Genomic DNA, 13402 nt, shown 5'->3' on the forward strand with positions numbered 1-13402 from the left:
TGTGGAATACCGTAGGAATACTGTATTACAATGAAAAAGGATGAATTTTATCTACTTGTTCACACATGGCTATGAGATGGCCATGATATGCTGGGAAAAAAACCAGCAAGCTTCAAAACAGGAACAGAATAGTTCCCATCCTTGTTTTTTAAAAATTATACATGCATAGAGAAAGGTCTGGAAGCATATACATCTAATTGTTAAAGGGAGTACGATTCAGGACTTGTGATAAGTGTCTCTTTTAACTTCTCACATACCTTTCTTTTGTAATTTTAACACACACACACGTAGAAGAAAGAAGAAAAAAATAAACAGAAAAAAAAAGTTCTCAAATTCCCTTTGGCCTGTATTTTTCGTGGGACTTTGAAAGCCGTTGAACTGAATAGAGGAGGTGGTTAATTCTTCTGGCAAGTGTGAGAATTTCCATACCCAGCTTTTCTTTTTGAAAGAGAGACTGAAGGAGGGAGAATGAATTGCTCCAGCATTACTCATTCCTCAGCACATCCAAACAGGTAGTCTCACTCTTGTCCCTGCCACCACTGCAGGCCTGACACACAGAGTAGCAGAGAAACTCTCTGATAAATGTCAACTGAAATAGAGCAATCAGCTGAAAGCCATTTGCTGAGCTGTCTGACTGCCCTGGGCTCCAGGTTTTCCTTTATTCATTTATCATGATATACGGCTTTGGCCAACATACACACAGGAGAGAAATTGTTGACATGTGGAACCCAAGTACAGAAAATCTTTCATTCCCGCCTCCTCCCACACCCCTACCCCCCCTCCCCGGTCTGTTCACCAAATAAGTTTTTGTTTATTTAAAGACTACAGAGGATTTGGCTGTTAAGAACCAAATGCCTTTGGAGTGGAGTTACAACATAATTTATCATTTCCTCTGTTTATTAAAAAATCCTGCATCTTTGAGAAGCACATTTGCAGTGATTGGGGGATTTCGGCCACTCACAAAAGACTGCTGCAAAGCCCCTGCCATGTGGCTTACTCCAAAAAAGGCTCCTTGATTGCTATTTCTATCCCTGTCCCTCCCCCAGCTGACTTCCGATCGTGTGATGGCTGCTCAGGGCTGGTGAATGGGGTTGGACTGAGGACAGGTAAGCGGGGCAGGAGATTATGGTTCGCTTCTTTCATCTTTGACCTAATTCTGACCTTGAATCCCGCTGGCTGTCCTGCAGCTGCTCTGCCAGTACAAGCAGAGGGAGAAGTGCAGCCCTATTACCTCTCGCACAGGACAGAGTCTGAGAGGAGTCAAACAGCAATTGGATGCTGCTTCGAAGGGAGGCAGCCAGGCCCTGCTGCTGCCAGAGTGGGTTCCTTTCTAAAGGCAGACGTCTGGCAGAACTGGAATAAACTTCCCACCTTCCACCCAAGACATCATAGACAGCAGCTCAGGCCCGTGACCATGCACCTCTCAAAGACAGGAGTCACATCTCACCCATCTTTGTATTCCCAGCACAGAGCACAGTACCCGGCACAAAGTTGGTGCTCACCGTTTGGGACAGCAGCAGGACGAAGTGGGAGGAGCACAATTGAGATCAGGCCTCAGTGTGACTCCCAGGTCTGCCAGTTGCTAGCTGTGTGACCCCAAGCAAAAAATCTTAACCTCTCTGAGCTCTCCCCTCTCTGTAGAATGAGACTGACAATGAATAATGAAACCCTCTAACACTTTGGGCAAGTTATCTAATATTGTCAAGTCTTAGTTTTCCTATTTGTAAAATGGAGATAATACGCATCTTGTGAGTTTACTGTGAAGATTAAAAATATTACCTAGAACTGTATCTAGCTCATGATGGCTATATTATGAATGCATGAATGAACAAAAGAACAAAGGAAAAAAAATTACTGGGGGGAAAACCTAACTTAACCTAGTACCCAAAGATGAGCCACAATAAACCACTTGTCCATCAATAACAGGTAGGCTCTGGGGACAGGGATCTCATTACCAAGTAAATGTTGAGGACAAAGGAAAGAGTAGAAAATGACAGAATAACTGTGTTAAGACCAGAAAGAAAGGAAAAAGCCAGCATTTGTTGAGTAGCTACTACGTGCAATTCATTCACAGTACATTTGAATGCCTACTATGTTCCAGGCATTATGCTAACTTCTAAGGAAACTAAAAATATACAGACTAATTACCAAAAAGAACAATTAAGGTTCAGATAAAAGCAGTGGACAGTGCTAGAAGAGCCAATAACAGGCGTCCTAGGTTGGGGGAATAAACGAAGACTTCCTCAAGGAAGTGCTATCCAAGCTGAGAGCCAGGGATGAACAGGACCAGCCACGTGAGGAGTCGGAGAATGGTCCAGGCAGAGAAGAGAGCACGTGTGATGACTCGGAGGCAAAAGCGCTGCTCTGGATGCTTACACATAGGTACTCAGAGATCATTAATTCAGACTGAGTCCATCCTTTCCTTTGCGGTTGTTATTCTTTCCAATCAATTTATTTAGATTTTATTGTTTGGTTAGAAAATGGGCCTCTAGCAAAGGTATCCAGGCACAGGTGAAGGCCCACATTGGCCCAAGCAGAGTTCAAAGGTGGGGACAGGGCCTGACTAATTGTTTGAAAAGGAGGCTACCAAGGTGAGGCGCAGGCAGTGCCAAGCCTGCCAATGGTCCTGACAGCTCGGTGATGTCACAGTCAAGGCAGATGGCCCGAGGAAAGGCCCTCTGTCAGCAACAGAGACTCTCTGAGGGCCACCCAGGCCAGAAGGTCCAGAGCAGATGGGGTGGACAGGGGACAGGAGGAAGGGAATCAACAGTGTCCCACTGGAAGGCTGGGCCTTCCAAGGACTGCCAAGTGCGTGGGGACAGCCTTCCGTGTGGATGGGGTAGAGAGGTGCCAATTTGCCACCCATGGGACCTACTAGAAACTGGGCTTGGGAGCACTGCTGGCCCCTGGGGGATTTTCATCCAAGGAGTTCTCTGGTTTTCACTGCCAGATGTCTGTCCAGCTCTGCAGCTGTGTCGTCGGCCATTTGGCTGATCTGCAGAAACACAAAATGAGACAACCTGATAACTGGGGCTGAGAAGGGGAGGGGAAGAAATATTCCAGAACTATGAAAGGTTATCTGGGAAACAATAATGGTGACAAAAGCTCACATGAATTGCATCGCAGCCAGGCACTCTACTAGAGAACTTCGTATACGTACTCTTAGTGACTCCTAACGGCAAGAAATGGATACCATGAGATGGTATTATCATTCCCATTTCACAGAGGAGGAAACTGAGGCAGTTAAAATCACTTGTTCAGGATACACAGCTAGCACGCAGCAATGACAGACTTTAATCCCAGGTAGTCTGACTGCACAGCCCCAAATAGTTAACTATTATTACAGAGTACAGAGAAGCCAGTCTTATCTGTCCCTTAATGAACATCTAGAATTTCCTACACCTCAGACACTCTGCTATATAAAGCCCTCATACCAATTAATAAGGAGAATATTAAGATCCCAAGAGACAAGCAGAAAAAAAGTACTGAAAAAAGCTGAAGTACCTCTGGTTAACAAACATGGAAAATTCAATAGACACTGAAGAAGTGCAAATTAAAACAAGACATAATTTAGTTACCATAGTTAACAAAATTTGATGTTGTGGTTTTTAATTATAATATTCAGTGCCAGAGCTATGGTGAAATGGATAAACTCACATATCACTGATAGGAATTCAAATTGATGCAAATGTTCTTATTACCATTTTTTAACCCCAAACTCTCTCAACTGGGAAATTACCACACAAATGGAATCTGAGAAAATGTTCTTAAGTTCTATATGCAAAGATATATACCAAAGCTTATAATCATAAATCAGAAAATTTAAAATGACAGCACATGTAATTGAATACATACAGCTGTTAAAAAGGGTTAAGACTGTCTATTTCTCATGGAGAGGGTATAAATATAAATAACATTCCAGTATATAGCTCTGAAATGTCTGTTTTATAACAAGCCTGGATTGCTTTTGTAATCAGAGAAAAAGAAATAATGTTTCAAGATATTATTTATAATATCATGGAAACATGCTCATGTTACCCTTGAATTAAAGAAAAAGCAGAATACAAAATGGGTATATACGCAGTAGAAATGATCTCAAATATGTTAAAAATACACGTATTTTTTACACTAAAAGAAAATGTGTCAAAATGTTAATAGTGATTATCTTTTAGTGATGGGAAGACAGGAAATGGATTATTCATGTCGGTATCTGTCACATTTAGCATAAAACTTAGTACATAGCAAGTGCTCAGGAAATATTTGCTAAATGAATCATTATTCGTTTTCTGTGCTTTTCTATATTCTCCACATTTTCTGCAATAAACATATACTCACTCAAAGAATGAAAAACAAAACACAGTACAGAATTTAGTGAGTGTTGCAGCCTCCCTCTCATGTCTAAAGGGACCTCAGGCAGGAAGCCTCAGGCAGGAAGCTTTGAAGGGGGCTGCGTGGTGCCCAGGATCTGTGTGCTCAGCCGCACAGCGGCTGTGTGACATCTTTATTTGCAGACCACAGGCCCTGGCCAGGAACTGGGAAATAAATGCACTGGAAAGGATTTGGAGCAATTGGTTCCAGGCAGGGAGACAGCCAGGTTCTTGCCATAGCAGCAGCTGCACATTTTGGAGTGGGGAGAACAAGGCTTTCCACTGGGGCTGTTGGGCACTCCGGAACAGGACCAGCTTGAAACAGCCGCTTGGGCCTCCTCACTCAGCCGACACAAACCCTTGGCAGGCTTCTTGTGCCCCCACCCTGAGCAGCCGCCTTGCATGGGGTGTGGCGTGGTGCCCAGCAGCACTTCAGCACCTGCAGGGTGGCAGCCTGGGATGGCCAGGAACGAGGGCTGCAAGCCTCCTCTGGAAAAATGGTGTTTGGGGCCAGAGACTGGGACTGGGGGGAGGAAGAGTACCTACAGGAACAATCTGATAACATGCGTCATGGGTTAAATTCTCAGTGGGGTGACAATGTGCAAGTTCCCACTTTGAGTCTCAGTTTCCTCATCTCTCAAATGGGGATGCTACTCCCTTCCTCAGAAAGTTACTGTGAGGGTTAAACAAAATCATGAATATACAAGTACGTTTAAACTGGTTATTTGCTATGCAAATGTTGCTTGTGTTACTCTGATTTTTACTATCACTTTCTGACTTCTTTTCAAATTAATCAATTGATGAAAATATTTACTAACTCTCTGCCATATTATAGGCACAAAGTGCCCTTGGGACAGTCCACCTGCAAGTTCATCTTTTCCATCTTAAAATAACGATGATTAACAACAACAAGGATACCAACAACAGCATCTATTTACTAGGAGCCTAACACTGGGCTAAAAACTTTACATGCATTATTTCACATAATCCTCAAAATGTATGAAATACTATTATTATCTCCCTTTAATATACTGTGAATATTAATGATTTCACCTGACAGTTGCACAGTAGTTCACACTATGCAGAAATGTTTTGTCCTCTGTTACTTCATTCAAATCCAACAATGTTACATACCTATACTATAAGGCAGGTGGGGCAGGTATTATCCCCATTTTACAGAGGAGTAGACGAAGGCATAAGATGTTAACTAACCTGCCCAAGATCACATAAAAAGTCAGTGGTATGACTGAGCCAAGAACTCACCTACCCCTGATTGCCAGTTTAATGCTGCTACTCCCTTTGGGGAGCCCACAGAACCTGGCCTAGTCCTTCCTCATTCAAGGGCGGCTGTGCTAGACTCATTAAAGCAGTTAATCCCGTTCCCATATTCAAAGCCATAAGGTTGAGAGAGAGAGGAGTAGGATGGCAAAGCGGGCAATTACTGAAGACCGGCAACCATACTGGCTACTTTAAAGTGTGTTGCGTCATTTGGTCCTCTTACCAATCCTGTGAGATAGGCATTACTTCTCCCACTTTACAGATGAGGAAACGGGCCCAGAAAGGTGAAGCCGTTTGCTGACCTTAACAGCTGAGAAGTGAAAGAGCTAGAATTCGAATCCAGCCTAGTCTGACTTCAGAGCAAGAGCCCTTTCCATTACAACATGCTGCCTCATAAAGATGATAACGTCATCATCGTCACTGTCATGGTCATGATCATCATCATCATCACGTTGGCTCCTTATATGTTCAGGAAAATGAAAGGCAGAGACAGAAAAGGGAGACGGGTGAGAGCACACAGTACACCCCTGGGGCAGGCCTGGGTAGCAAAGCTCAGAACGCCCACAGTGCCGGTGGGTGCTGCTCCCACCCACTGCCTCACTCAGTCCAGCCTTCCTGCCTGCCTGCCGGCATAGTCTGCTAGGAGCCCTTCAGCCCCACTAGCACCCAGCTTCACTTCAGAGCGGCTCTGTTTCTCAGAAAAAAGCGGCAGTGAAAGGATCTTGGCCAGATTTACTGGTGGTTTCTGCCAAGTGCTTTAATGTTCAGCAGACCCATTTATAGCAAACTAAAGTGAAGGTGAAACAGCAGGCTGACAGATGTCAGAGTCCCAAGTGGGAAGACCCTGGTCCTTCTTCAGCAGAGCTGGCCTGGGCTGGGGGTTGGGAAGGTTGTAGAGGAGAGGTGGGGATCAGACGTGACTGCAGGAATAGGACCTACAACTGAATCCTTTTATTCTTATATACCAAAGATGAAACACTTTTATAATACAGTTTTAAAAAATCTGACTCAAAAGAATTTTGGAAATTAAAAAAAAAAGAAAATTTCACAAAGAATAAAATTATAATTGTTCATAATCCAAATGACCACCATTAACATTTTAAAGTAAATAAGCTGCCAACTTTTTCACATACATGATACTTTTTCATTATAAAAATGGATGATAGTGTAACCTACCTTAAAAAAAATACATTCCAAAAGCATTTACTGCATCTGTAAAGTATAACTGTCTATATAGAGAGATTCCAGTGAATGGATGTAAAAGAAGCTATTTTCCTACTATCAGAAATTTAGACAGTTTCCAGTTTTCTATTATACATAATACATCAGTGGACACTGCTGTAGATAAGATTCTTGATAACTTATTTTATTTTATTTTTTATTTTTTTGTGGCACGCGGGGCTCTCACTGTTGTGGCCTCTCCCGTTGCGGAGCACAGGCTCCGGACGCACAGGCTCAGCGGCCATGGCTCACGGGCCCAGCCGCTCCGCAGCATGTGGGATCTTCCCAGACTGGGGCACAAACCCGTGTCCCCTGCATCGGCAGGCAGACTCTCAACCACTGCGCCACCAGGGAAGCCCTTGATAACTTATTTTAAATACATCCCTAAGTCAATGAATCAGAAATTGTATGGGTTTTGGTATACACTACATTATCCTCTAGAAAGGTTTATGGATTTATAGAAAGAATAAATCTTTTCTGCGGAGTGTGGAAGTAAAAACAATACTTCTAAGATGAGCAACATTTTAAGTTCACATTAAAAATTCTAGGTTTTTTTAAACAAAAAATGTTTAAACAAACTAAATGTTCAACAAGAGGGCTTATGAAAGTGAATTATGGTATAACCACAAGATGGACTATTTTGCAACCATCAGAATGAGGTTGTTTACAAAGACTTCTTTTAAGGAAAAGAAAATGCTAATAGTCAATGCTAAACAGAAAATAAAAAGCTGGATACAAAATTGTACGTAAACTATAAGTTTTCAATCATGTTAAAAACCATGTAGTTAAAAAAGGGGAAGGGGGAAGGAGAAACATCCCCAAATGTAGGACTATGGGGTGAATTTTTCTCCATTTTTAAGAACAGTCTTCTGAATTCTCTACATTTTCTACAATGAGCCTACACTGCTCAGAAACAAAGTAAACAAATACATTTCAAAAAACTTTTTGATAAAGCAACAATCAGCAACAATCAGCCCCTGCCTTGCTTATTTAAAATAAATAAATAAAAAATAAAAACAAAAAAAATCACACCCAAAACTCCAGATCAGTGCCTTCTGTTGGGGAAAAAGAACAAAATGAAGTGTGCAAAAAGACAATTAATATTTACTTTACTCAAGCTTTTCTGTAAGAAGTTAAACAAAATGATCCCCATTTGAAGGCATTACCAAAAATGTTAACATTGTTTCACATATCCCTTCAGTGTGGGATGAAGAAAACACTTATCTGAATGAAAGAATAAGAATGACCATCATTACAGTGGCTTTACTCAGATATGTGGAGAAAAAAAATCCATAAAGGTTAGGCACAAAACAGAAATAGTATTTCCTCCCTCCCTCCCTCCCTCCCTCCCTCCTTCCTTCCTTCCTCCCTCCCTTCCTTCCTTCCTCCCTCCCTCCCTCCCTCCCTCCCTGCCTCCCTCCCTCCCTCTTCCCTTCCTTTCTTGGCCACACTACATGGCTTGCAGGATCTTAGTTCCTCGACCAGGGATCGAACCCGGAACCTATAAGTGAAAGTGTCGAGTCCTAACCACGGACCCCCAGGAAGTCCCAACTGAGTATTTTCTCGTGCAAACTTTTAACCATATGACAGTAAATAAAGTTATTAACAACAATGGTAAGAACTAATAGTTAAGTGATAATATCTTAAATAATAAAGATTATTGCACTGGATATATCATGTAATATATATAGTATGATCCTTTTTCTTGTAATATTACATATGTGTTTACAGAGATAACTTGAAGGCCTGCAAGAAAATGTTAACAAGGGTAATCTCTGGGTGATGAGATTCCAATTACTTTCTTCTTAATTTTTTTTTTTTTGGTGGCCTCTCCCATTGCGGAGAACAGGCTCCGGACGCGCAGGCCCAGTGGCCATGGCTCACGGGCCTAGCTGCTCCGCGGCATGTGGGATCTTCCCGGACCAGGGCACAAACCCGCGTCCCCTGCATCGACAGGCGGACTCTCAACCACTGCGCCCCCAGGGAAGCCCTTAATTTTTTAATATACACTAAACATCTATTAGTTTAGTATAAGAAAAAAACTAATAAAGTTGTTTTCATTTTGGAAAATAATAATAATCAACAGTAATAAGCACGGAATAAAAAATCTAATCTGAAGAGGAAGGTGAAAAGGCAGGTGCTAATGAGTGAAGGCTTTGAGCGAGATCTTTGTCAAGTAGGTTTTATCAAGAGTGCTGGTATAGGGGCTTCCCTAGTGGCGCAGTGGTTAGAAATCCGCCTGCCAATGCAGGGGACACGGGTTTGAGCCCTGGTCCGGGAGGATCCCACAGGCCACAGAACAACTGAGCCCGTGCGCCACAACTACTGCGCCTGCACTCTGGGACCCACAAGCCACAACTACTGAAGCCCGCGTGCCTAGAGCCCGTTCTCCACAACTGGAGAGGCCACCCAATGAGAGGCCTGCACACCGCAATGAACAGGAGCCCCCAATCGCCGCAGGTAAAGAAAAGCCCGCGCGCAGCAGCGAAGACCCAACGCAGCCAAAAATAAAAATAAATAAATTTAAAGAGAAAAAAAAAGAGTGCTGGTGTAAAAAAATAATAAAACTAAAAACCCCAAAAACAAAATCAGTGAACAAATCAAACAAAACAACAAGAAGCACACAGAGAGAATGGATTCAGTAGTAACCAGAGGGAAGCGGGGTGGGAGGAGGACAAAATGGGTAAAGGGGGTCAACTGTATGGTGATGGGTGGAAACTAAACTTTTGGTGGTGACCACACTGTAGTGTGTACAGAAGTCGAAATATGATGTTGTATACATGAAACATATAGTATTATAAATCAACGTTACCTCGATAATTTTTTTAAAAGTACAAGAAGACAGATACAAAAAAAAGAAAAAGGAGGTTGCTGGATATCTGATCATTCTTTCTTTTTTCAAGGAGCGTGGGCTCTGGTCCCTGAGGCAGATGCCCAGACTTGCTGAGTGAGGAGTGCCTGACAGGCCCCAGAGGTCCACAGGCTCACCACCAGGAAGCAACACAAAGGCCAAGTGTCAACTGCAGCGACGGAATCCCCTGGGAGACAGACAAGGAGCTGCCCCAGCTAGACTCTTCCAAGGCCTGGGCAGTGCTCAGAAAAGGCCAGGCTAGTCTCTGAACCTCTGTGAGCTAATGCAGGCAAAGAGGAGGGAACAAAGAGGTCAGGAAGGGTGCTCCGAGGGGCTGGTGTCACCTACTCTAATGGTGCATCTAGCATCCCAGGGCAACCCTTCAAGGGAGGAATTACGAATCCCTTTGTACAGAGGAAGCAGACTCCAAGGAGTCAAGTAACTTCTCCAAGGTTATAAGACATCAAGTGCGGAACCACCTCTTTCTAACACTGGTGCCGTTACAGGGGTATGCTGCAATGCTTCCAGGTCGCTACCTTTCCTGTCTGCTTTCGCATATCTGGGAGTTCTTTAAAAATGCACATTCCTAGGCAGACCTACTGAATCAGAAAATGCAGGAGCGGGCCGGGCATCCACCTAAAATTCTCCCCTGGGTGACTGCTGGGCCTGGTCGACGACTAGCATTCTAAGTGAGAGTCTAAGAGAAGGGAGTAGTTAGCCAGTTTATGGCCTCTTCCTGATGAGCCCCTAACGGCTCTCCTAGCCTCCCGCATCTTCCCTTTTTACTCCCCATCCTGCCCACACTCCTGTTCAATCTTCCTAAGATAATGCTTTTATTGTGGACGAGGAGGCTTTGGGAAAGCCCTTTATATTATGCTAAACATTAAAAATTCTATCTCCTCAAGACTGGTAAATTCATCTTCCCATCTTAATTCCACTGGTACCACTCAAGTTCAGGCCACCATCATTTCCTGGTTGGATTTCTGCAACAGCCTCCGGGCCTCCGTTCTTGCCCTTTACCATCCGTTTTCCACCCAGCCACCGACCGCAGTCATCTTTTGAACACAAGTGTGAGGCCCCACTGTCTGAAAAAATAATCGTTCAAGGGAGCTCCTGTTTCAGAATTACCTGGGGAGCATTTTAAAATGCATACCCCTAGGCCCCACCCCAGACTCACTGACTCAGTCTCTGGGAGTGGAGGGGGAGGGGAGGGGAGGATATACATATTTTTATTAGCTCCTCAAGTGACTGGAATGCTGTGATGATAGATTAGATTAGATTATTGTTCAACAAGTATTCACTCCTTCCCCCAGACCTCCATGAACATATATACTTCCCTGCCCCAGTGGTGCTGGGCTTGGCCCGTAAGATCTGCTTGGCCTGTGGGTTGTGACAAGAGCAGGTGCTTAAAATGTACTTGAGGAGCTGGGCTCTTGGCATCTGCCGTTGCCATGAAAAGATGCCCTGGGAAGCTTGCTGACTCCAGAAGATTGGAGAGGTGGACAGCAGACTTGAGCCCCACCCAAGATCTGAAGGCAAGTACACTGAGCCCAGCCTAGAACAGCTACATCCCAGCTGACCCACGGAAACAAGAATAAGAAACAATGCTTGATATATAAGTCACTGAGTTTTGAGGTACTTTGCTACATGGCATTCTTGTGGCCACGGATGACTGATAAAGACGCAGAGCCAATGTGGGAACCTCTGGACGTGTTAAAGTTCAGACTCCTCACTCTGGTATACAAGACCTGCTATGAATTGGCCACTGTGTCTTCTCTGTCCATTCCCAGTGTCATCCCAGGTCCAAGCCTCGGTTATCTAACTGAATGGTGTTCTTTTCCAACACCATACCTTTACATATGCTGCTCGACATTTCCCCCTCGCCTCTCACTATTTCACTCCAGTAGCTCCTTTAAGCCCTGTTGAAGTGCCACTGCTCAGCACACTAAGAACAGTGCCAAGTCCCCAGTTCTCCACACCCACACAGCCAAGCATAGACAGGAGAGCATCGGAGTAGAGCCTCTGAGATCAGTCTGCTGGCTTTGGATCCCACTGCTGCCAGTTACCAGCAGTGTGACCTTGGGCAAGTTATCTACCTTCTGTGGACCTCGGTTTCCTCACCACCCACCTCACAGCTTTGTAGTGATGAGGATAAATGAAGTGCTGTAAAGCATTCAGCTCAGAGCCTGGAACACAGTGGAAGGTCAGCAGCTACCTCTCCTCCTCCTTATTCCCAGGGTCCAGTGAAGGGCCAGGTCCAGAACAGAGACTCAGCCAACACCGATCACATCAGTGAAAGAACTAGGAGTATTCCATTTTCATTCTCCTCACTTCAGGCATGAACATGCGATCTTCTGGGTCAGATACATAAGCACTACATCTGTTGGCAACAGTACCTGTTTCTCTATGAGCCTAATGGTGTCCTCCGAGGCCTTATCCTTCGATTTCTTCAGCTTATTCATTGCGTTGGTACGAACCTTCCGTAAAGAGTCTTTGGCCTTGTTGGTGTTCTGTTTAGCCAGTTTCACCAGCATTTCCCTGTGCTCCCTGGTTACTCTGATAAAAGACAAAAGAACATTCAACAAGATCATCCCACACGTTAACAGCCAGCCAAGAATTCAACATCATTTTGCCCACTAGCTCAGCAGTTTGTAACTTTACTCTCTGCCGGTGGAGGGTCTTTCACGTTCCTGACACACGCCCATGGGGATGCTCAAGGTCAAGGAGAGTTCCTGGTGAGATAGCTGAGAACAGCCAGTAAGAAGAGTGTTGCTTAAAAGCACGAGCCAGGGAGTCTAGGCAGGCCTGAAGTCAAATCTTGGCCATGCCCCTTACCAGATGCATAGCTGACTTCCCCTCCTCAGAGTTCCCGTCTGTACAATGGGGATAGTCAGTACCTGACTTAAATGGGTGGTGTGGAGATTGATTATGTGATGATGCGTGTATACTGTTTAGCGCTGACCCTGGCACATTTTAAGTGCTCAATAAGAGGAAGCAACTATTAGCTATAATTCCACCCCTTTGTCTCCAGCTAAAGAAAGCAGTGCTAATGCATGATGATGCTACAGAAGTAGCACCATCTCTATACCTCTAAATCACCCAAAACAAATAAGCAGCAACCTTCAGAATCTTAACTATTATTATAGCAAATTACTTGTGAATCACCTCAACACTGACCCAGACACAACATGTGAGAACCACTGCACCAGTTAACTTCCTTAAAGTACCCATGAGAGTGTCTGGCACATTAAAAATGCTTAATGTCAGTTATTTTTACTGTTAATATCCTCATCATAATAACAATGAGCACACTGAAGGGCTATTATCAACACCTGCGACAGGCACTTTATAAGTTTTTGTAAGTTGACCCTTACAACAACTGTATGAAGCAGTTATTATTCCTATTTCACATTTAATCATCACAACAAGCCAGCAAAGTAGTCTAGCATGTTCGTCCTGCCTTCATTTCTTGGTCGTGTACGCACTGAGTGCCTACTACCTGTCAGAGTTCTGGTTGCACAGAACGTGCTACGATGAAGGTGACAGACCTCTGTCCTGTTCTGAGGGAGCTTAGCTAGGGAGAGAGCTAAGTAAACAGACCTTTACAATAGAGCGTGTCTGAGTTTGGGGAGGGGTCAGTTTGGGGAGGGAAGACTTTCCTGAGGAAATAATATCTAAGCATGGT

General features: G+C 44.0%; 1 protein-coding gene across 4 annotated transcripts in view; it reads right to left on the reverse strand.

Moving 5' to 3' along the window:
* Positions 1–2400: 2400 nt before the first annotated feature.
* The window catches only part of MRRF (mitochondrial ribosome recycling factor), a 55476-nt gene continuing 44474 nt past the window's right edge, over positions 2401–13402 (reverse strand). For 2 of the 4 annotated variants that reach the window (XM_027104948.1, XM_027104950.1), the window contains exons 6-7: positions 12114–12273; positions 2401–2995 (exon numbers count right to left, since the gene is read on the reverse strand). In XM_027104948.1, coding sequence (XP_026960749.1) covers positions 2918–2995; positions 12114–12273 — 238 coding nt within the window. In that variant the 3' untranslated portion in view covers positions 2401–2917. The remainder of the gene's footprint in view (positions 2996–12113; positions 12274–13402) is intronic. The other 2 variants (XM_027104949.1, XM_027104951.1) reach the window with 2 other exon arrangements.

The sequence above is a fragment of the Aethalodelphis obliquidens genome, unplaced genomic scaffold, assembly GCF_003676395.1.
Source record: "Aethalodelphis obliquidens isolate GAN/ISIS:26980383/991018 unplaced genomic scaffold, ASM367639v1 scaffold7, whole genome shotgun sequence".
Classification (NCBI taxonomy): domain Eukaryota; kingdom Metazoa; phylum Chordata; class Mammalia; order Artiodactyla; family Delphinidae; genus Aethalodelphis; species Aethalodelphis obliquidens.